Source organism: Tachypleus tridentatus, chromosome 8, assembly GCF_004210375.1.
Source record: "Tachypleus tridentatus isolate NWPU-2018 chromosome 8, ASM421037v1, whole genome shotgun sequence".
Classification (NCBI taxonomy): Eukaryota; Metazoa; Arthropoda; class Merostomata; order Xiphosura; family Limulidae; genus Tachypleus; species Tachypleus tridentatus.
In genome coordinates, this window is record NC_134832.1 from 40,754,568 (window position 1) to 40,779,239 (window position 24,672).

The 24,672-nt window shown below is 31.7% G+C and overlaps 1 protein-coding gene across 1 annotated transcript in view; it reads right to left on the reverse strand.

The window, feature by feature from the left end:
* LOC143222234 (dynein axonemal heavy chain 7-like) overlaps window positions 1-24,672 on the reverse strand; it is a 243,208-nt gene that overhangs the window by 171,456 nt on the left and 47,080 nt on the right. The window contains 7 exon segments of the mRNA XM_076448457.1: window positions 4,590-4,793; window positions 6,048-6,167; window positions 8,526-8,621; window positions 11,269-11,400; window positions 21,649-21,831; window positions 23,363-23,403; window positions 23,406-23,544. Of these exon segments, the coding sequence (XP_076304572.1) occupies window positions 4,590-4,793; window positions 6,048-6,167; window positions 8,526-8,621; window positions 11,269-11,400; window positions 21,649-21,831; window positions 23,363-23,403; window positions 23,406-23,544 (915 nt within the window).

Below are 24,672 nucleotides of genomic sequence, written 5' to 3' on the forward strand. Positions count from 1 at the left end.
CACAGACCCCACCTTGAAGATAAGGGCAGAATCAATTCTGAGTACCAATAGATCGAGGAGCAGAATCATGGGATTGGTACATACAACAAACAGTCTCACCATGACTTCCACAAGAATGACTAAAAGCCATCAATGGCAAGGAAGAATGCAAACAGTGACACCAATTCATGCTTCTGAGCCTTTGGGATGCCTCATCCTGCCCATCATATGAGGGTCAAAATATTCTGAGAAATGTTGATCTATTTGGTGATCACAGGGTTCAATATGAAACTCCACATACCTAAAAGAGGATCTATTCCATGGAATTGAAACATACGTCCACCTGGATGTAGTAAGCAAAAGCATGCTATTCAGACATATGAATGGGACAAGGTATATTTATCTTGTCATGTAATAGAGCAGTAAATCTCACAGAATGAATGGCAATATCAGGAGGTAAAACTAAGTTGTCACTCTTAAACCTTTTGGCCATCAATAATGGAGTAAATTCAAAAGCAACTAGAGAAAGCCTCAAAACATCACTGAACCTGATTAACTAACTGAAGAAATTGAGATGGAAGTGGCTTATCCAAATTGTTCTCCTGGGCATCTGATCTAGTAAATGAAGAAAGGTGCTAGAAATAAAAAGAATAAGAGCCAAACTTTTCTCCACACTGTCTTGGATCATCAGCAAAAGTAGCTTCAGAGCCCAAAGATAGATACTACCAAACCAAATATAGGTCTTCATCTCACAACAAATCAGATCATGGACAGCCTCAAATGAGCATACTCTCCTAACCTTTAAGAGATGTTAAATAATGAGTGGAATAAAAGAGGGCTGATTAGTATCCATGATAGAAATAGTAACCTGTGAATTCATGCTTGACATGGCATGTCACAAAAGTTTTATTTTTATAAATAATAATTATTAACAGACATGTCACGAGCTTCAGGAAGTCCTTTCTGGTGATAAGATATTTCTAAGCCATAGCATCTTTTATCTGATTTTTTAAACTTTTCCAAACTGAATCCATACACTAAAAGGCATTGATTTACACAATCTCTTCTGTCATACACATCTGACTGAGACATTTTTGATACAAACATTTTTTTACACTGAATTGTATAACTTACAGAATAAGTTTATGTTAATATTTCTAAGTGCTAGACATTTACGATTTATGGCACTTGCTGTTCCTTAAATTTATCACAGTATGAGTGATCCAAAATATAATGTAAATGGTCAAAATACAAAGTTTCTTTAGCTTATAGTCATTTTGATGGTCTGTCTCCAGAAAGAAAGCTTGGAAACCAGGTGGGTAGCAACCAGCAAACCTTTTAAAAATGGGGAGATGCAAAGAAAGTGTTGCTAGCTATGCAGATTCAAGTAAGACATGCTTGATTTGGTTCTGGAAGTGCAGAATCCAACTATAAGGTTGCCCAAATTAGAAAAAAAACAAACAAAGCTTGTGGTATGTCCAAAAATGGTAACATGACCATTTATGACATTCAACACTTCTTTGGTTTGGGTGGTGATCCTCCATGAGCAAAGACTTTGAGCTGATAGGAATAGAAACATTGGATATCATGTAAGGCTCCTTTTCTCTGTGTATGAGATATTGCACATCCTCTGCAGAAAAGAGACTTTCCCCTGATGCCCAGGAAATGCTATAATCCAGATGTTGTAGATTAAGAGCATTAATATATTCTATATCAGAGATGTGAATGTGAAATTTCATATCCAAAATGCCTCAGAATTTTTTATTGTAAATAAACATTAAACTCAAAACCCAATAAGATGGAGAAAAAGCATAGGTATAACTAAGGTTATAAAACATATGAGATAAAACTGCAACAAGCACATAAAACTGTCATTCCAATGTTCTGCCTTTGATAAAAGCAAACAGGAAGTAATAACAGAGAGCTCTTATATACAGATCTGGTATAGGGGCATACTGACATAGGTGGAAAGAATCACAAGATTTAAGCTTCTATTGGCAATATAGTGGGGTATAAAGGCTGAAACTAGTGAGGTAAGATTCATAGCAAAACATAGAGCGGCAGAAAAGAGAAACATTCATTGGGATAAAGGTAAAGTGAAAGAGGAGGTAAGTGTGTTTCAAAAAATTTAGTTTACCTTGTTCAACACAGACATGGAGGATAACAAAGATAATAAATAGTATTTTGTAATTTTACTAGTGTAATGAAATAAGACAAACGATGATTTGTAAACTTGCAGCTATTTCATTCAAAAAATAGCCCTTGAATAAACAAATGAGCTAATGAATTATTATTTGTAAGTAGTGCTATAATTGCATCACATCTAAAACAGCTACTAATTAAATCTTCATAACTAATATTGAATATATTTTTATTCAGGTATGTCTACACAGTTGTTCTACATTTCTATTCAGTTTTTACATGTAGTTAATCACATCCATGTCAACTGAGTTATGCACAATGAGAAATATACACTAATCCTTTTAAACATGTAATGGTTATATATTGCCATCTATGTTCTCAAGTCTTGAGTTAACATGTAGACGTTCCTCTATGTACTTCTAGTTAAGAGGCCTATTCAAACAATTAATACAGAAATGTTTATAACTGGCTTGGAATGACTTAGAATTGGATGTAAATTATTGGGTGATGTAGAGTTGTAGAATACTTTAGAAAGGCTTGACCTGAGTATAAAAGTTAGTTAATTGTAAAGTTATGTGTCTTGATTTTGATTCTCTTGTCTATTTCTCTTGCTTTCCAGTTGTAGTGTTTCTGCCATGACCCCAGAAACCAGGCTATAATTATATATATTAGAAGTTAGCTAGCTAGTAGTTTGGTACACGAATATTGAGATGTTTATAAATAATTTTATGTTACTAAATTCGCTTGCATTTACATCTTCTTTGTTGTTTGTGTTAAATCAATTAGCTATTTTTTAATTTTTTTTCAGGGTAAACAACAAAGCACCTTTAAAAAAATATAAAAAATCATCAGAAAACTTTTGTCCATCCACCAGTAGAAAAATACTCCTTGGTAAAAAGAAAAAGTATATTTAAACTGTGATTCATAAATGTTTTTGAATAATATTACAAGTTACATAACATTTCATTATATAATACAGTATGGTCTCAATTCTTTAGTTACATTAATATCAGAAAATACTGTTGATTAATTTTTGTTATTCTAAGCCAAGGTACAGAATTTTATTCATCATTAATAATCTAAAATACTTTAGGTGTTTGTATAGCGTGAAATGCAGTCACAATTAATTACCTGTTATTATTTTTCAGCAAACTGGTTATTTGCATAGTTGAGATTTGTTGACTTTTTTTTTATTAATTACTTCCAGTGCAACAGACTAGTTTTGCTGAATTTATAGCTTAATAATGCTGCTTGGAATAGTACACTAAATGAATAAACCAAGTCTGAGTATATGGTCAGTAAAGGACTATACATCAAAACCACAAACTGCTTGTATTCCTCCACTATTTGAAGCCTGTTTTGTTTATTTCCAAGTAGTACTGATGGAGCTTTAATTCATCTAAATTATATTAATATTATGCTGTAATGAAAGCAGAAAACCAAAAATAGGTTAGGCTTCTACATTATTTTTTCTTCACAAAATTCACGTTTTGGTAAGGAAAACAAATTAACAATTAAAAACTGTTAATTGTTGTATTTATCATTATATAAATTTTATTAGTTATTAAGTTAATGTATTAATCTAACATTTGGTATATAAATATACCTTATTCCTCTGAGTTAATTTTAAAGAATTGCCTTTAGTAATCTGTTACTTTAAAATGCCCTCTGCCTCACTTGACCATATTTGTGGGAGGCATAAAATTGGCTTATGATAGCATAGCTTGATCACACACGATACTCATAATAAGTTCTGTTACTTCAGATTATCTCATTGCCATATTACTTTAAATACATTAAAGTTGCAGTGTCAGGGTAAAGAAATCAGATTTCACTGGTTACTTTTCATTGTTTATGAATATTATATACAGACTTGCTTATACTGGTGTCATAATTAGCAAGGTAGTCAGTGATACAGTATCAGTGTAATTCTCTCGATAGGTGATATATGTACTTCTGTTTATGATTTGTAGTCCTCTGTGTAACTTTTATCAGGTTTTGATGTTGGATTCTGTAAGTACTTGTTCATAACCATATTTACATTTAGTATACTGATAAGAAGAAAAATTAACAGTTTTACATCTTTTCTAAAGAACAAAATAAACAATTTTTCTCTATGTCTAGTTTTATTAAACAGGATTATTTTTAATGTTAAAAATTAAGTGCATATTTTAAAATTAATTTTTACATTAATGAATATTATTTTGTATTGTTAGCTTAGTGCATGCACTTCTAGTTATTTTATTTTTTTACAGGAGATGCTTCATTAATTTATAAGTTTATTTTTTAGCTTTGACCTACAGGGTTAACATATTTTTGATCAAGCATTTTTCATAATGCTTGTTAGATTCTGATTCAGTGGTTACTATCACCCTAGAAAACAACTTATTAATTAACATCAAAATAAATTTTTACATGTGACAAAACTAAATACAAGTATAAGACACACATGAACTTTGAGAACTTACAGTAATGTAGACAGACTTTCCAGTGCCTGTGGGACCAATAAGTAGCATTGGTTTTTCATGAGATACTAGCAATGACAGCATAAATGTATAACAAACAGTGTCAATAGTAGGAACAATGATTTGGTGAACTTGTGCTTCACGAGAAATAGGTGGCACTTCTTCCAGTTGATCCTGCCACCTCATCCATTTTCCATTCTCACCAGCCTGGTAAAAAAGGTTTTTTTAAAAAACATCTGCAAAGAAGTAAAACAAAAAAAAGAATAATACTTTCTATGGAAGAAGTAACTCTTCACTTTGCTAATTACATATTTTAAATTTAAACTATTTCTGTATCCCTTGCTAACTTGCTTAAGTTTATGTTTTTTTATTAGTTACATCCAGTTTAAATTATCTATTTTCCTGCTAAAGCTTAAACAATGTACCTGCAGAACATAATATGACATAAAACTAGGTTATTGTGTGTTTGTGTTAGATATGAAACAGTAATATGACTCTAAGGAGACACACAGTTTGATCTTCTTTATCAGAATTCCAAATTGGTGAACAAAACTGAATTAACTATTTTTTGAAGAATATATTTGGTTTAAGTAGTTAATCATAAAATTAAACCTTTAAAAGTTAAGAAGGAACATTGTAACATAATGTTAAAATAATTTTGGATCGACAATACTCTATACAAAAACTAAAACCACATTAGCAAGTTCAAGTTAATTCACGAGTAAGTTAAATTTACTTTCTATTACCTGATTTAATTTACTGAAGGGTTTCTTGAATTTTATTTGCTGGTTACATACTTCTGGCAGAAACCTCAGCCAGATGTCATATTTGTTGAATTTTATGGAAAATTAATACTTGTGATAGCTGTCCTTACTTTTGAAGGGATAGATTAGAGGGAAGGCAGCTGGTCAATGCCATCCCCAGCAAAATGTGATTGGTTGGATTTGACCAGCACTTATATAGTACACCTATAGCCCTAATATGCAGAGTCTGATTTTACTTTGGCAGTAACAGAGCACAAACTATAGAACCTCTGATCAGAGTATGACACCTTAACCACTTGGTTGTGCTCATGTCACTACAGTCAAAAGCCCTACTTTAATAAAAAAATACACAGTAAGAAAACAATAGCAAGCATAACTAAAGTTAATTTGAATCACAATTTAAATAATGTGTAAATGCTTTTTCAGATTAACTTCTAAATCATACTATCTGTTTAATTTTAGGAACTGCATAGTTTGTGACTCAAATGATTATTACTAATTTATTATTAGTTGGAAAACGTTAGTTTTCAGAAATTTAAAAGTATATAGCATAATTTCACATATTTGATGAAGTTTTTCATTTTGCATCCACAATGATAAAAATTGATAATCAAAGCAATACAAGTCTTCAGTCACTATCTTAATTACAAATGAGTCATAAATTTAAATTAAGAATGAAAAAAGTTCAAGTGGTTACCTTTCTGTCAAATTTGTAATTGAACACTGTGTGTTCTGAGGGTATTGGCTGCTTTAAATGAAATGAAATATTTTTATTGCTCTCAACTACCATCTCTTGGACTTCTTTAGACAAAGTACCCTAAGAGAAAAATTATTTATTACTTTAGCATATCTACTGGTTTATGTTCTGTGGCTTCAAATGTTATGACACATACTGGAAAGTATTTCCAATATATCTGAAGAGCCAACATGTTGTATCTAAAATCCTATGGTACCTCAATGTTTTTAAATGTATCAGATGATTTAGGACATGAGAGAAAGATCTAGTATCTCATATATCAGACATTGCTGGAATAAGGTAATGTCATTAAATACAAAATAATCTAGTATTGGATAGTTCAGTTATCCTAGCAGATGGGTAAGTAGTCAAACTAATCTAAGATGTACTTTGTGTTACATAAATGAGATATTTTGATGTTTCTGGTAACACGGGATTACTTTAATTATAAAACATACATCTTTCAAACACAAAATAACTCATGCTGAACTACTGAAGACATGTAAGAATAGAGGCCAAGTTGTCAGTTCATAAATGTATCTTAACTGACTCCACTGTAGTCTTATTAACATTAACATCTGCAATTTACTTATTTAAAATTAAAATTATAATTTTTCTATGCTGAAAATGTATTTCTGACAGGTACTTAATTCCACTCCCTTACGTAACTATTCTTGTTCAGTGCTGCCTCTGTTTGCTAAAAGTTGTTCACATGTTGTTCCAACCCACCCTTCAATTCACATGGTTTAACTGATTATTGCATCCAAGTTATTATGCAAAAAATCTCCATCAATAGTAGTGCCACACACCCACATGACTCTCATTATACTATTTTACCTATCACTTCGAGTTTAGGCAGAAATTTAAGCATTGCTCAACAGCGAGGAAGAAAGGTGGAATGTGTGAGTGAAAGTAAGTACTTGTCAGACATACATTTTCAGTGTAGGAGATTTATAACTTCTGACAGAGTACCTTATTTCCATTAAAATACATGGCTAGAATTCTACATTGAATAGGTGCAGGGGCTGGTACAAGGAAGAAAGTAGAAGGATCCTACAAAAGCATCTGAAAGGGACCCTAATAAGAGAAGTATATGTGGGAGACCACACAACTTCTGTACCAAGTATACTCTTTGCACAGATGTGGGCATAAAATTATGAGGAGAACATACCAATGGGAGAGAAAATGGTTGTACAGTGGTCCTAATTACAATATGTTAGAATTTCAACCTCCCTGATGAACAGAATGTGAGTAAAATAAGGAATGTGCTCCAAGATTTAGAGTGCAACAGACTATATGTGGCAAATCAACTGCATTCAAAACTTGGCCACTGGGAATCAACATAAATTCAGGGATAAGATGAGGATTAATCTGCAAGTACCTCTATCATGACCCACAACACAAAGAGGATCAAGATTGTAATTGTATGAGAAAATAGAGGTACCTGTAATATATATGTGAGGACTTATGTTGATTGTTTTGGATCTAAATCCAAAACCCAGCTACATAGAATTGACCTCCAGAAGGCAGTACTGAATGAGAATATCAAAATTTGGGAGGAGAAGTAAGGTACCTTATTGGAATTAGAAAGTTAAAAAAATATTATTTGAGTTTGGTTTGGCTGGATTTGAATTATGTGCAAAGGTACACAAGAGTTATCTTCACTAGTAGTCTATAATTTAGCAGTGAAAGAGCAGAGAAAAGGTGCTCGTCATCATTACCCACTACTAACTCTTGAGCTACTCTTTTACCAAAGAATAATGATATTGACTATTACATTATAATGACCCCATAATTGAAAGAGTGAGCATGTTTGGTGTGATGGGGGCGAACCCGAGATCTTCAGATTACAAAAACAGATCCCTAACCATCTGGTTACACCAGGACAAGTTATTTGAGGGCCATATAAGTCTTACATTTTACTTTACTCTCATATTACTAGTACCTACATTTTATTTTATATTAATAATTCAAAAACATTCCCATATTATGTTTATATATGAAACAACAAGGCTATAGAAGCCATATTGTTCAACATTTAGAAGATAAGGAAACAAAAATGCTTGCCTGAAAAAATCATTACGTTTTTTGGAAAATAAATATCATTATTATCTAATTACAGATGATAAATAAAACATGCACACATATCTACATTGCTGTCCCTAAATTAAATATTATTGAGTTATATTAATAAGATTAACATTAAAAGTGTTTTGAAGCTAGAAAAGTCTAAAATCATTTCTGCTGTATTAGTTACAGGAAAACTGATGAAAAAATTCAATCCTTCTATTAACATCTATATCAAATGATTTATTATTTTGAGTATATAGCTGAGTATAAAAAGAAGAAACAGCTAATGTGATATTCTACTAATCTGATAGGTATAAAAAATACAATTAAAACTTTGTAATAATTAAACCAACTGTACAAATACCTAACCTCCATTAATGCACGAAAGATCATGTTGAATGATTTCTTTCCAATTTCATTAAGAGTTCCACCCAATGACCATACAGCAGAAAATTGAAAAAAACACTGTTGAAAAAATAAAAACGTTGTCATGAATGTTGTTTGTGAACTTAAAAGGTATTACTTCATAATGATTTAAGATATAACTCCTAAATAGGTAATTTTTTCAAGGTATTCTAAAGTCATTTTTCAGTTTCTGTTGTTGCTCACCCTTACAGGTGTAAGAAATATGCTTATAATGTAATGATTGGTTCTCAATTTATCAAAAATGCTCTAGTAAACCTCTTGAAAAAACTTCACGGTTTCTATTGTTATTGATCATCCAACACACAGGCATATGTTTTAGATGAAGATTGTTTAATTAATTTAAAATGTTTTGATAAACTTCTTTGGAAAAGCTCTTTAGTTCCATGGTTACTAACAATGACATGAAACTATGACAGTTACTACTGAATTCATTTAAATGTTTTGGAAACTTTTAAAAGTGATAATATTCTTTGATTATTAACTATTATATACAAATAAATTCAGCTAAAAAAGAGGCAAGAGCTCATGCTAAAGTTTTTTGCTTTTTTTTTTTTAAATCTTCTTGAAGTGATCCTAAACTTTCTGTAGCTATTGATTGCTAAAAAGGAAAATGTTGTATCACAGATGCTATAAAAGTTAGGTCAATCATAATGCTCAAAAGTATTTAAAGCACTTTATAAGTTTTATACTAAAGAACAAAATATTATTGCAAAATGTTAGCAAGTAACAATTCTAAATATATGACTAATTTTAAAAGACAAAAAGCAGCCTACCTGTTGAGCCTTCATAATTAATACTCTTCATACAGGATGTGACCATTATCATTACTAATTAAAGAGCCAAAAAATGAAAGTTATTAGGTTGTCCAGAAATAAATGTCGGAATTCTCATGATGACATTTAGAAGCTAAATATTGAGTAACATATTGTTGGTGTTGTCGCTTACAAGATGTCTTACTTGTCTGCTGTTTCAACTCTAGTCAGGGTAAGTTTTTCAATCCCCAAGGCAGCATGGACAAGAAGGGCTTTTATTTGATTCCAAATGTTTCAACATAGAGATGAAAGTCTTGAAGACCACAAATATCACAGAAGAAAGAAATCCTTAGATGAAAACACATTAAGGGAAGCAGTTGAGGCAGACCCTCACACAATAGTATGTGAGCTTGCAGAAAAGCTAGGCACAAGTAAGTCAAGCATTGCCAACCACCCATGTGGAATTGGAAAGAGAAAATGTTAGATAAGTGAGTTCCACATGAGCTGACTGAAGATCAACAAAATCAGCATTATGAGACCTGTCAAGGATGATGTTACAAAAATTGAATGAATTGGGAATCAAAGTTCTGCCTCATCCACCTTATTTCCCAGACCATTCAGATTTTCCTTTATCAAGCAATTTTTTGAACAATAAACACTTTCAAAACCAGGCAGCTGCAGAAGAAGCTGTCAGGGAATTCACTGACCATAGAAGCTCTGATTTCTTCAGCAGGGGCATAAACAACAAATCATTACACGTTGGCAAAAGTGTGTTGAAGCAAATGATGCTTACTTTGATTAAAGCATGTTTTACAACACTGGTTTATACTTTTCCAAAAGTCAGAGATCAAAAACATTTTTTTTCTAGACAACCTAATAATTCCCAATCTGACAAAGGAAACAGTATCATAATTTTTGATAAAGATTAATATTTAAAGAAAGGTGAAGACTTTTTATGTGATTCAACTAAGTTTGTGTTATAACATGACCCTACTGATAGAAGGAGTGTTAAATTGCAAAAATACTTACTGAAACTGAAGAAGGATAATATTCTTGATGAAAAACAGTATTTTAACATGTAGTCCTCCAAGAGCTGTTAATGGTATACTTGAAATTAATAATGAAAGGTGTCCTTTGAGATCTACAGTATTTAATATTGAACTTTTATCCATGCTTTAGCTGGTGTTTTGGCTGAATTACTGAAGTGTAATGAATACCATTTAGAAAGAAGTTTTGAATTTTCTAATGAAATGCAACAGTAGGAGTTTGACAGTAATTTTCATTATTCCAGCTTTGATATTAAATTTCTGTATACAAAAATATCTTTGAAGAAATTATACAGCTAAGTTATGATTTGGTTTTCAATGTTAATTGTAATGTCACTATTTTCAAGTCAGTTTTTCTGAAATTGATGAACTTTGCTGCTAAGAACTCACAATGGCAAGTTTTACAAACAAATCAATGATATTGTTATGTATTCAATACTACACTCTCTTGGTCCAATGCATTTTTATTATTAAGAAAAACAATGGTTAAAAAATTGCCCCAAACAGTTTAAACCCCCCTATTATCATAGGTACATAGACATTACATTTATTATCTTTAAAACATCTTTTCAATTTTCCAGTTTCTTCATTATTTGATAGTAGACATAGAAGTATAAAGTTCATCATGGAACATCAGCAAAGTCATAAACTTTCATTTCTGAACACTGATTAATAATAATAAAAGTCATTTTGTATGTGAATGTGACAAAACCATCCATTTAAATGTTTTTAAGCATTTATCAAGAAACATTGATGAACAAAGCCTCTAAACAAATGAGATTACTTATTCACAAACTGAGGCCAAAGGTTTAGCCTTGTTTAGGTTTAGCAAGTAGGCTACTTCTAACATTACTAGATAATTATTATGAATAAAAGGAAGTAACCAACCTCTAGCCACATACATACAGTATCTTCAGAGATGTCTCTCACTACTTTCTCATGTTTTATGTCGTCTAACAAGCAATCCATAAGGTTCATTAAAGACATGACTCGGTTGGCTTCTGTAGTAGGGGACAACTCCTGTTAATATAGGTAATGATAGAATCTAAATCCACTTCATTGTATTCAACTGTATTCTTTTAGTCAAAAATAAATTCTTGCATTTACAGGAAAAATTAAGACAAGCATATATATTAGAAAACTAACATTAGTGTTAACATTAAAATCTTGACTGCACATTATATTAATAGATTGTTAATATGACCTCATTAGATGACATAAGCATGGCATCAATACTAGCAACAAGTTCTTGATGTTATATACAGTGCAAATTATTAATATAAAATGATTGCATCTAATAGTAAAATATTTTTATATGCTTAATGAATTTTAATACAAGTTGATTGGATGCCATTTTAACATATCCACAAAATTCTTCATTTTATATTCTGATTGCACTTTCAATAGGAAACGTTATAGTAATTAAATTCATATCATTATATCCAATATGAAAATCCACATTGCTAAAATATTAAATGAAAACTAAAGTAAAAGTTAATAGTTAAATACATGTCAAAATAATTAATGTGATCCCTTCTAAAATCTTCACTGCATATTCAACAGTCACTCAAAATAACATCACACTATTACTAATGTCTTAAAAATATATCTAATGAAAGTTGAAAGCATTGACTACATACAATATCAACAACAAAAAATAAAAGTAATAAAGTACTTATGCATATTCAATACAACTGACTAGTATTCACTGTATGATCACATCAATATGATCAAAAACAACACTATAGGAACCATTGTTTTCTATACCAAATGTAGATAAAAATATGAAAACTAAAATAGTACTTTATACGTTTTTCAATAATGTACCTACTAGTGCAAAAATTCTGAGTCGTCTTGAAGACAAGATATTGTACAAGTAACCACATGAAGATTTCTAAATGTAACATTAATTTAACCATAAAAATTTCAGTAAACCATTACAGTACTTATAAAAATTATGAAAAAATAACATTTACTTCATACGTAAAAACGATTTAATGATCACAACTAGTTTTCCTTATTAAAAATTATAATGATCAAAGTTTACTTGTATTAGAATTTTGTACTTATGCCTAAGATACTAAGGCTATTTGCCACTGTTCCTAATTTTCAACTACTGGCCGGAAGAAAGGCAAACAATCAGTGGAACCTTCTACCCATCATCCAAGTTAAAGAATTGTTTTACAAGAATCAAAATTCAATTTATGCATTAAAATATGAAAATATCTATTTATTTTACTTATGAGGGATTCTAAGAGCAAGAGTTATTTTACTTATAGAAATATGCAATAAGTGAAATTCATCTTATCTTAGAAAAGCAATTTCTATTTCCTGTAAAAAAATCAAAGACAAATTTCTTATACCTGCAGATGATAGCTGATGAATAAAATTACTGTTACCCATTTAATTCTTCATTTTCCTACTGATGAGGAGTGTTTGTTTTCAAAACATTTTATAACCGATGAGAAATTTTAAAAAGCAATATCTCATTAATAAGAACTGCAAAATACAAATATCTTATTGATGAAGAGTTTTAAGATAATTTTTCCTTGATGAAAAGTTTCAAGTAAAAGATATATCTCATTTATGAAGCCTTCCAAAGGCTTTAGATGTATTTAATTCTTAAAAGTAACAATAGTCTCAATGATGAAGAATCTTAACAAAATTAAAGCAATACTTATTGTATTTCTTATTCATGAAGAGTCAAACTATAGCATCTTTCTTGGTCAAGAGTTTCTATTAATTAAGGAACAAATTCCAGGGTTTTCCAGGACCTAATGTAGTGGTTTTTAAAATAAAATGAGCTCCAAAAAAGTAAACAACTAGTATTTTAGTATATATTATAGAAAAATGCAGTAACAGCTGTATAAAACATTGTAACAATAACAATGAACATTTGAGTGATAAAAAACACTTATACAAGTACATATTGATCATTTATTTAGAGTATACTTCAACTTTTCCAAACTTCAGTTTAATAACAAGAGGTAAAGTGTTGTGTTCTTCTCCCAAATTCTTATAACATGTAACTAAAACCAAATAATATTTCTTGAACATATTATTTCAACTTCCTAATAGGAAAACATATGTTAAGTTGTATCTGACAGGGTGGTGAACATTTATAGTGATATGCCACTAACCTTAATATCAAAGTAAGGTTCACACTCATATTGTTACTGAGACCACTCTCATATTGCTGCACCCATGAACTATGTTGTGTATTTCATGGTCTTTCACACAACTGCATTCCATTATTTTTAAACATTTCTCACTTTACTAATGCAATTCCAGCTAACAAAGAACTTGAAAGCTTGTGGATCTACAAAACTTTTATATTTTAACATGGTTTTCAATGTATACATTTTCTTATACTTTTACACAAACCCATGTTTACACAATACTGGACAACAAAACATTTGCTAATGGATAAAACTCAAGTGATTCAAAGTAATTTCATGGTGCTGATTTAAAAAAAAATGTGTTTAGAATTTGTTCCTCACCTCTAGAATCTGAGTTACTGTAGTACCTCAAAATTGTATCAGCACAATGTGAAATACCATGCAATTAATTCAGTAAAATAGATTTATGCTCTGAAACTAAACTCATTTAGACAATTTAATGGGTAAAAGGTATGCATTTTTTATAAATTCAAACAATGACTGTATTGTATTGGTGAAAATGTCATATATATTGTTCATATATGGTATTTATTCTCGATATTTTGTTTCATTGCCAATGTCACCTGCTCCAACCAGAAATCATAAAATCTTCACATGCTAAGTTTACTTGAAATTTCAGAAGTTAAAAGTTCTTTGATTGAGCATAAAAAGGGCCAAAGTCAGACACCTCTCTCTCATTTGCATCTCACTCAGTCAGTTGGTCACTTTGCCTCACTCTTTGCACAGTGAAAAAAAAATGTCTGATCTTTTAACTTGCAATATGACTAAATTGTGTAAAACTTTATTTTTTCATATAACTTAATATTTTAAGTTATAGTTCTGTAAGCAAAATTCTTATATATCTTTTTGAAAAATCAAGTAAAGTTAAAAGTGCAATATCTACTCAAATAGTTTCTGTTATATTTGTCGAAAAACAGTGTTAAAAACAGAAAACTCAAGTCTCATGGTTAAGCCTATGCTACATCATGACAGCAAGTAGTTGCACCATAAGAAATACATAAATCAATACAAAACACTCTTGTGTGAAGGATTTTGTGGAAATTTTGGCAAAAAAATAATCACAAAGAATAGCACTCAATACTGGCTGATAAGATAGACAATTCATGACTTTGACCAAGGGAAGTGTGGGTGGTCTGGCTTTGACTTAACTTCCTAGACTAAAAAAATACTTCTGTTTAGGACACCCAAACTTAATCTCCAGGAATGCATCCTTCCTTTATAAACCTATGTCAATGGGAAAGTAACGTCCAATTTATGTTGATCCGCCTAACATGATATTTTCTAGGAATGCACCATGGATGTAAATGGGAGAGTTATTGTAAAATAAATATCCAGATATTACAACTGAAATGAAACCATGGGGTTGGTCTACCAGTGGCAAATCCACCAGCAAATTAGAAAACAGAAGAGCTATTTTATGACAAAGACAATGAATCATCCTTATTCTCTGCATATAGTAATTCTTTTCCTGTGGCACCTCCATCTAAACTGCCTCATCTGATCACACAAGAAAAGCTAAATGATCTGATCTGTGACTTATCTCTATGAAAGCTGCATGGGAAACTTATTCCTGTTGCTGATGCTGTGAACATGAAAAAAGACTTATCAAACACTACAGATTAAGCATTCTTAAATGCAATTTTCAGAGAATAAATAAAATTAAAAAAATTATTTTCATGATAATAAAATATTTTGAATAAATCTATCATAATTCTAAAAATTCAAATGATCAGTAAATTTCAACACAATGTTTAGGATCAGCATCATGAAATAATCTCTGAAACAACTGCATTTTTTATATTTGCAAAACAAAATTTTTGTTGCAGCTGAAACCAGTACATTGCTGAAAACAGCAATTGCTTTGAATAATTTCATTTACAAGTTAAATCATGAACCAAGAGTTTAAGAATTTTATTAATTTTATATAGGAAAGAATAATATTATTAATATGTATTATAACTAGCTGAAGTACCTGATCCCTGAACAAAAGTTTTCTAAATACATGATTAACAAAAGATTATCTTAAGATGTGAAAATTTACTTCTCTTATACGTAATTGTAAAAAACGACTCTAAGAACTGCAAAACACAAAATATGAAAGTGTGAGTTTGCATATTATTCTGTGTGGATCCAACAAACCTTCAACCCAGATTTGGTGAAAATCCATCAGCAGGGGGTGAAGTAGTGGTAATAGATGCCAATACAAAATGCAGAACTGAAAATTTGTATATATCTAACCATGGACCCAACAAACTTTTATGTCAAATGTCGTGAAAATACATCAACAGGGAACAAACAGAAGTAAAAATTACAAAACTGAAAATTTGTATGTACCCCTGCATAGACTTAATTAACCTCCATACCACACTTTTAGTGAAGATCCATCTACATCCTGAGAAGTAGTTGCATGATTATACAACAGACAGTACTATTATATTTATATAGATACTGTATTAACAGTCCTGCTTGTCTCTTAAAACAGGATATTGCCCTCAAAATATTTTAATAGGAAGCAAAAGTTAACATTTTTCTAAAATGAAAATGTATTTCCAATAATACTTGCCTTTGCTGACAGTCATACCTATTTATTGACTATCAAGGTTTCCATTTTTGCTAATTTAAGTACAAATCTGATTTTTTCACACTTGTACCAGTTTTTTATAGCCCACTCAATTTTTTTTAGCAATATACTCTCCAACAATGTCAATGCACCCTCTATCCTGGTACTATATATAAGCATCTCATTCAGGTAAGTTTATTACTTTTTCCAAATTGATACCATCTCAGTCTCTAACACCTGTTCTTAATGGGAAGGAAGGATGGTAGAGCATCAGTGGAGGTAAATATTACTGAAAATACAATTTCAATTTAAGAAAATGTTTAACTTCCAAAACTCACTATCCATTGAAACTTATGGCTGGAATCCAGCATTGAGAAGGTGGAGGGGCTGGTGAGGGCATTATCCATACAGAAAGATTCTGCACAGATCAGTGTTGTATGAAGATAAGTGTTACTCAAGTGGGGGATCCACACAACATACAGAACAGGTATGTTCTTCACCAAGAATTTAGCTTCTATATGAATGGTGGAATAATAAATGAGTAATCATCATTATAGGCTATACCTAACTGTGGAGATAGTGCAATAGGTGAACCACGTTCCCTAACTTTTTAAAAGCAGACTGATCCCAAAATATCTTAGGGCACGAAACTTTGGGGTCAGTAGGGATGGTAAGATTCCCTTTAGCTTTGCTAATGATAACCCATGTGCGGTAGACCAGTATAATATGGTAATACTATTTGGTGAGCACCTATATGATTTTGTGGAACACCTCATTTCTACAGAGCCTATTGCAATCAGTAGTAACTATGATGAAGTTGGTTGATAGTATGGAATTGGATTGATAAAAGTATACCCATCTGGGCAACACTCACTATAGATTGGGATACAGTGAAAAAATGGATAAGTGACTTTGAAAAGTAAAGAGACAAGAAAAGGACAAAAATATTCATCCCTCTATATAATGGTTTTCAAAAACTCTCAGAAGAAGAAATGACCAAAAATATATAGAAAGGTGATGAATTTGATGAGATGTGATTCTCAGAAGAATCACAGAAGAAATCCAGAATAAGTAGTATGTCTATTTGGAAAGCCAGCTTACCAAAGAAACTGGGGATAAATCTTGGTAAACTGGAGGATTCTACTGAATAAATAGTTGAGTTCCATCATCTTGAAAGGAGTTAGTGCAAGCCACATAATGCCTCAGAAGAAAGGAACTATTAGAGTATAGAAGGACTGAAGTGGATTGATAAACAGCCAAACCTACAACATCCACATCAGTAACAAAAAATATCCATCATGACATATGGTACATGAGGATAAAGGCTAAAATGGACATCGAGACAAAACATATAATGTTACCCTAACATCCTAGTTGAGTAATTTATAAGACCATTTGGGAAGAAGGGCTCTAAACAATTGGAGAATGCCAAATAGCACTGGAAAGTAAAAAATTTACTGATGTTTAGGATAACAAAAAGTAGTCAATAAAGATGCCTTATATAAAATGGCAGTAGAAGAATCTATACCTGAGTCAAAAATGAGGAATGGTGGGTAGGTTTGGTGAAGGGGGTCATTCTCCTTGTAAGATGCCACTGGATATAAGTGTGCTATTTCTGCTGATAAATGACTACTGTGGGTCTGTGTATAGAGCGAGACACATACAAGGCAAATTTAGATGTTAAACCCTTATGTCATATGAAGAGCTATATAACTTCCAAGCTTGAGAGCAAAATGTTGAATCAAGATTGCCTCAAAAGATATAACTAAAGAGAAAGAGGTAGAGATGGACTCTCTTGAAGATACTGTAGAAGAGGAAACCATGTCTGGGCTGGCCAATCTGGGAATACCAACAGCTCTAAAGCAGAGAATCAAATCTTAGCCAGAATTCTGGGTAACTAACAAGGCATATAGGTGCAAACCCATCCAATCTGGAATGAATGTATCTATCAATAAAGCCCAAAGATGAGGTACTAGGGACCAAAAAATACCTGCAGTTGAGAGTTTCAATGAGATGCAAAACTAAGAGCAAATCCATCAGAAATCAGTCAAATCCCATTTGACTGGGAGAATTGATTTGATCAAGACAGGTGATCTACTATAATATTTATCACCACTAGAACAAGGCAAGACAGAAGGCTGATACATGAGAGTTATCCCTGCAAAGAAATATCCAAAGTATAAAACAAAGATTCTGAGAACAATTGTCACCATGACAGGAAAGTTAAGAGGCCAATGTAGAATGAATCATGATAATTTTCCCCTGCAATAGATCTAGACTTTTAACTACTACCTGTTGGACAGCAAAAAAGTTCTAAATTATTTATGTGAAAGGAATATTCATATTCTATCAACATACTCTGGATTTCCTTACTTTTGATATATGCACTCCATCCCTGAAGTAAGGCATCTGTGAAAAGATGAAACTCGTAATGAAAGACTGGAATTCCTGATTCATTGGTTGTGTAGTGACCACTGAAGAGACTCTACGTGTGCTTGTCCTGAAGGAATAAAAGATTCGAGGGATACTCTCACATCCTCGAAAGAGAGAGGGCCACTCATGTAAGTAAGAACCTTGAGCCTGATGGTAATTGGCTGAGCCTGACTTAAAACATGTTAAAAAAGACACCAAGATGAACAACATAACAAATTCAGCAAGAGAATAGATTTCTGTTAAGAAAGCCAGTCACTGTGGTTTCTGAAAGGAGAATAAGGGCATGTTGTGCAGTCAAATGACAAGATGGTGCCAGAAGTGACCAGTCATCCAGATAATGTAGTGTGCACAGGCCTAATGTATAAAGGTGACAAGAAAACCTCATGCAATTCTGCAGAATACATATGGTTTAGATGCTAGGCCAAAGGATAGACCTTTAAAACTACAAAACCTGACCCCTGTGCACAAAAGTAGACAGTAGCAGGAGGACTTCATTATGAGAATGTGGAGAAATGCATTAGCAGCATCAAAATTGGTCATTCACAGACATTGGAAAGATTGCAAATGTAGATTGATAAAGGACTCCATTGTGAAACTGGGAGAATATTAGAAATTATTGAGGTAAGGAAGATAGATGATCAGTTGTTAATCTCCTGTCTCTTTTTGTACAGCAAATAAATGAGAATAAAATCCTGGAAGAATAAGATTGACTGTAACTATCGACCCTTTGACCAATAACTCTCTGATAGCCTTGAAATGAAGATCAACATTCCACTGATCTGTTGGGGGTGGAAATACCACTGAGTAGGAGGATAAGGGAGGTGGAAAAGTTAACAGAATGAAGAACACTGACACCAGAACTGGAAGTACCTATGGATCTGTAGTGAAGGAATTCCAGATGTTCTTCAACTGTTGTTAACCTTACCCCTACAGATTCTAGCCACTTAGAGCAGTCACTAATGTCATTGGTGATGGTCTGTCTGAGTGTAGGAGCATTGAACTAAGAGTAAAATTTATCTGAGTATACACAGGGCAAGAAACAGAAGCTGGAGGTTGGGATACACAACAAGCAGTCAATTCATGACTTCCAGAAGGAACCACAGAAAGTTTAGAGGCCAACATCAACAACGAATACAAGGCAAATGTATGACATCAGTTTGTGATTTAAATACCTCTGTGACATCCACAAACATCAAGAGAAAAAGAAAAGGAGCCTCATGTAACTGACAAAGAGATACAGCAGGGAGACAAACTCCCTCCAATTAAGGCATCTCTACCCAATAAATCCTAACAACACACAAGCCAAAGAAACAAAGAAAGAGCAGAAGCTGACAATTTTACCAAGGTGGATGTCAGCAAAATCTATAATTCTTTCCTTAAATTGATAAGGAGATCACCAATAATCTTCTAACAAAAATAGTTTTGGAAATATATCAGAACAAAAGTGAGGACCAAATGAATCAAAGAAACTGCAATATGGTTAAAGTGATCACAGGGTCCATTCTGGAACCCCACATATCCAAAAGAGAATCTAGACTGTGGAATCAAAATATATGCTCAACTGACAATAGTAAGCAGGAATCAAAACGTACGTCCACCTGACAGTGGTCAGGCAAAGCATGCTGTTCACACAAATGAGTAGGGCAAGGTATATCTATCCCATTATGTAACAGGAGTAAATCTCCCAGCATAAACAGCAACATCAGGTGGAGGAAAAGTAAGCAGTCATTCTCAGTTCTTTAAGCCATTAAAGAAGAACTAGATTCAAAGGTAACTGCAGAAAGCTCCCAAACCTGAATAACAAACTGCTGAAATGGAGCAGATGGTAGCTGATCTGAATTGGTCTTGTGGGAAACCAACCTAGTAAACAAAGGTACCAGAAGAAAAAAAAAGAAGAGTCCAAATTCTCTCCAAACTGTCCTGGATCATGAAAAAAGTAGCTTCAGAATCTTTAAAGAGATGTAACTGGACTGAATGTATGTTTCCATCTCACAATGAATGAGATCACAGACAGCTTCAACTGAAACTGACCCCCCTGTGAAAATGGCATGTTGCAAATTTTGGTTTTTAAGTTGAATTTATTAAAAATAATTTACATAAAAAGATACTAGGCAAAAGTCACAACCAAGAACATTAATTATCACAGGAATTATGCAGAAAAACTCACATGTAAAAGCTTTGTAAAGGAAAAGTGATATCTGAATGAAGTACTTATGTACAGTACAAGATTAGAGGGTGCACTGACAAATGTAGAGAATATAACAGTCGAGAGGGGTGTATAAAAGATAGGAGTAAACAAAAACAAATCAGACCAATGCTTCGATGGGCAAAGATGGAAACCCTGATGATTGAGGAATAGCTATAAGTGTCAGTAAATGGTATGCTTGGAAATACTACTCAATACATCTTAGCTTAAATTGATCATTGTAAAAATAATGAATTAATTAATGAAGTATAAACTCACAGGCTGTCTCTAATGAAATTATTGGACTATTTCATGAGCTGTTGTTAGGTTTATGACACTCCTTGTACATTGTTGGGTTTGGTTTTCAAATTATTTCTCTCTCTTTTCATTAATGAATTTTAAACAATAATTGATAAAGAATAAGTGGTAAAGATGGAATTAGGAGAATTTTGAACATTAACTTTCTCTTTTCTATCAACAATTTTATGATTTTAGATTTCCACCAAAGGAGTCTTCAGCTTATTTTATTCTAACAATTTTTTGCTTGTAAATGTAGCATATAGTTCAAAGCCTCTTACACAATGGTATAGCATGTTGCAACTAAAAATGGGAGATACAGGAGCAATAGGGTTGGACTTTTGCAGGATCTACTTATAAGAAAAAACAATGAATTTTGCTGAGATATCCAAATACTGAAAAAATTGTTTACAAAATTCCATGACTTTGAAAGATTTTTATGACCTATGAAAACCCTGAAAAAAAACAACATATTATTGATAGACGTCTTTACTAATATTTACATAATTGGTGAAACATTTCCTGAAAAAACATAAAGAATCTTGAAGATAAAAAGGCAAGAAGAAAAAAACTTTAACATTGAATAAAAAAGTAAAGAACAAGATTTATCTAACCCATGAAGGGTTTCGAAATACAAGAGCAAGAAGAGGGGGACAATAATATTCAAAAAGAGAGATCAGCATCTCATTGTAAGTAGGTGTATCTAAAGTAGCAGGGAGGGTCTTCAGCCAGGAATGTAGTAATGGTCTCCATCCTAATGCTGTGGGCTCCATGTAGATCATACCACATCGTGATACCTGAAGTTAAGAATAACTTTTTAGTGTTTTATCAAAGATACCTAAGTAAAAATTGCCACCTATACTGTTATATAAGTTGTCTTTTAAAATAAAAGGTTCATTATTATATGCTGACACTGATTAAAAGAAATTAAATTTCAAAACTTTGCAATTTCACAGTATTGTCTTTCAATTCAAAACTATAGATGTATGTAAATGTTTTGTTTTTGTATGCCAAAAGTTTAAAGTTAGTAAATGTATTGTTATCAATACCAAAAGTTTTAATTGGCAATTTTAAAGTTCCTGTTTGTAAATGAAGATAAATAAAAGATATATTTTAAAACTTATTACAAAATAAATTTGAGTGGAATTTAGTTAATTAAATGGATAATGAATACACTACATGGTAATAATCCTCAAAATGGTATATATACATATACACACACAAAAAATGTATAAGTGATACAAAGATCATCCCTACATGACTTTCAGTATTAAAATTTAATCTTACACTGTTGTTCAATGTTCATCTGTTATTGGCTACTAATTTTTGTTTCACCTTATTTTTAAGTTTTTTAAAGGAACATTAGATTTCTGTACAAAAAAGAACTTTAAGGTAATTATAGCATTATTTACACTAGAATTATGATTTTTAGAAAAATTACCACTGGTCATTATAATTAAGCAATGACATCATTCACTGTCCAGAAATGCATAGAGTGGATATAGGTTTACCTTGACATTAGACACATTGATGATAAAGCAATTGTAGACTTATCTCAACTAAAACAAGAAGAAAAGTGAACAAATTGGAGGGTTGGTCATTTTCTGATTTAGTACCTTAACAATGGTTTCTTGCCTTGTTCCACATGGAAACAAATAAAAGTGAGAGGCAATCATTTTTTAAAGTAAAACTCTCTATCACTGTTAATTTTCAGAGTTTATATTTGTATTATGCCTGTTGAGTAGCTTAGCCATCCTTACATATAGTTTATTAACATTATCCCTTGTTCTTCCTTACTCAGGAAATAAATTAAATCAAGTGTATTATCCACAAATTTCAATTATATTTATCTTCATAAACAAGTATAGGATTAAACATTTGATTTTTTTTTTAAAGACAGAATGTGTTAATAGCAACTTAATTATTTAATGTTCACATGTGACGTTCATCAATAAGCATCACAAGTTTCTGACCACACTTTAATGATGGAAGATACTCTTCTTGTGTTTGTATTTACTTCTGGCTTATTACTGGAACTAATAATACATATTCATTATTTTTTTACATAAAATTTTATGTTTATCTTATGCATAGTTAATTTATGCAATTTGTTTTACACTTATATGAGGGTAACTACTGTTTCTAGACTCAAGTGTTTATGATTGTATAACATTTTACTTTTCAAAACTATAAAATGTTCCTGGTACAAAAAGTTTTCTCTAGCTAAATACTATTTTTATCTATATTAATGCATAAGACCCAATGATCAGTTAAAGAAATTTAAAATTATGTTGTTGTTTTGTTTTTTATCACAAATATTTAACTTACAGTGGCAGGGGATGCAGCTTCCAAATCCATTGTTTCAAAATTAGATTTGTTGTTGGAGACAACTGTATTATTTCTCCACTCATCAAGCATAGCTTTTTATTATCATCTAAAACTGTATTCATGTTTTCAATCCAAACTGCATCAACAGGACCATCAAAAATAAGCCATTTCCTGTCAGGATTCTATGGTAAGAGAAAAAAAAAACAGCATAAAATACTCAGTTCGATTTTTAACTGTGTGCTGATCCATATTTTAGATAAGGATATAATTTTAAAGTACTAAATGATTAACTTGCAAAAAACTGAAAATTAAACCACATGGTCTACACACTGTATATCCTGACTATGGATCACTTACAGTGTGTTAATAAAAATTACAGTACTAAAACATAAGAAAATTAAGAATTGTAACATTTGGAGAATAGTAATTCCACAACTTCCATATAATTAGTAAAAAGTAAAAAACAGTAAAGAGTCTTGTTTAGATAACTTAATTTTGTCAGCTTTGAACCTTTATAGTTTTAGGTTTTAAATATATTTGTTATTTTCAGTTGCTCTATGATACTTTTAAAAGTCCATTTGTTGTATAATTGTTGGCCTGATTGTAAATGTTTGCTATCACAGGTAAATCTAGATGATCATTATAAAAATGCCCATGATATTAATTTGTTTGAGTGTGTTGTCAAATTATTCAATAAATGTTTCTTGATGTAAGTCCTACATCAGTAGTCCCAAAGAGATGGCTTACAGACCACACCAGGCTATTAAAGTAGCCCATACTATAATTAGATATAACTAAAGCAAGGATAATTATATTTTGGGGGCCTGGCATGGCTAAGCATATTAAAGCATGTGACTCGTAATCTGAGGGTCGCGGGTTCGCATCCTCGTCACGCCAAACATGTTCGCCCTTTCAGCCTTGGGGGCGTTATAATGTTACAGTCAATCCCACTATTCAAAGGTGTGATCAGTAATTTAGAATTTCCAAGAAAATGATATTTCTTGTAGTTAATGGCTTTGGAAAACAAAGGAATGTGGATTAATTAGAAAAACATGACTATCCAAAGAAAGAGACCTGCAAAAATCATACTCAAGCTATAGTAAGAAAAGTGCAGAATCTTACTGCTAGAGGAGTGGTTTGATTTGGACATAACAACCTTATGATAAAGCCTTTACTAATGGAAATTGTGCTGCAAGGCTAGTGTCAAAATATATGGTTTTCAGATAGAGTATGACCAGATGTGATGATATGGACAGTAATGTAATAATGAGGCTCCAAAATTATTTTATTATGTACTAAACTTTCTGTAT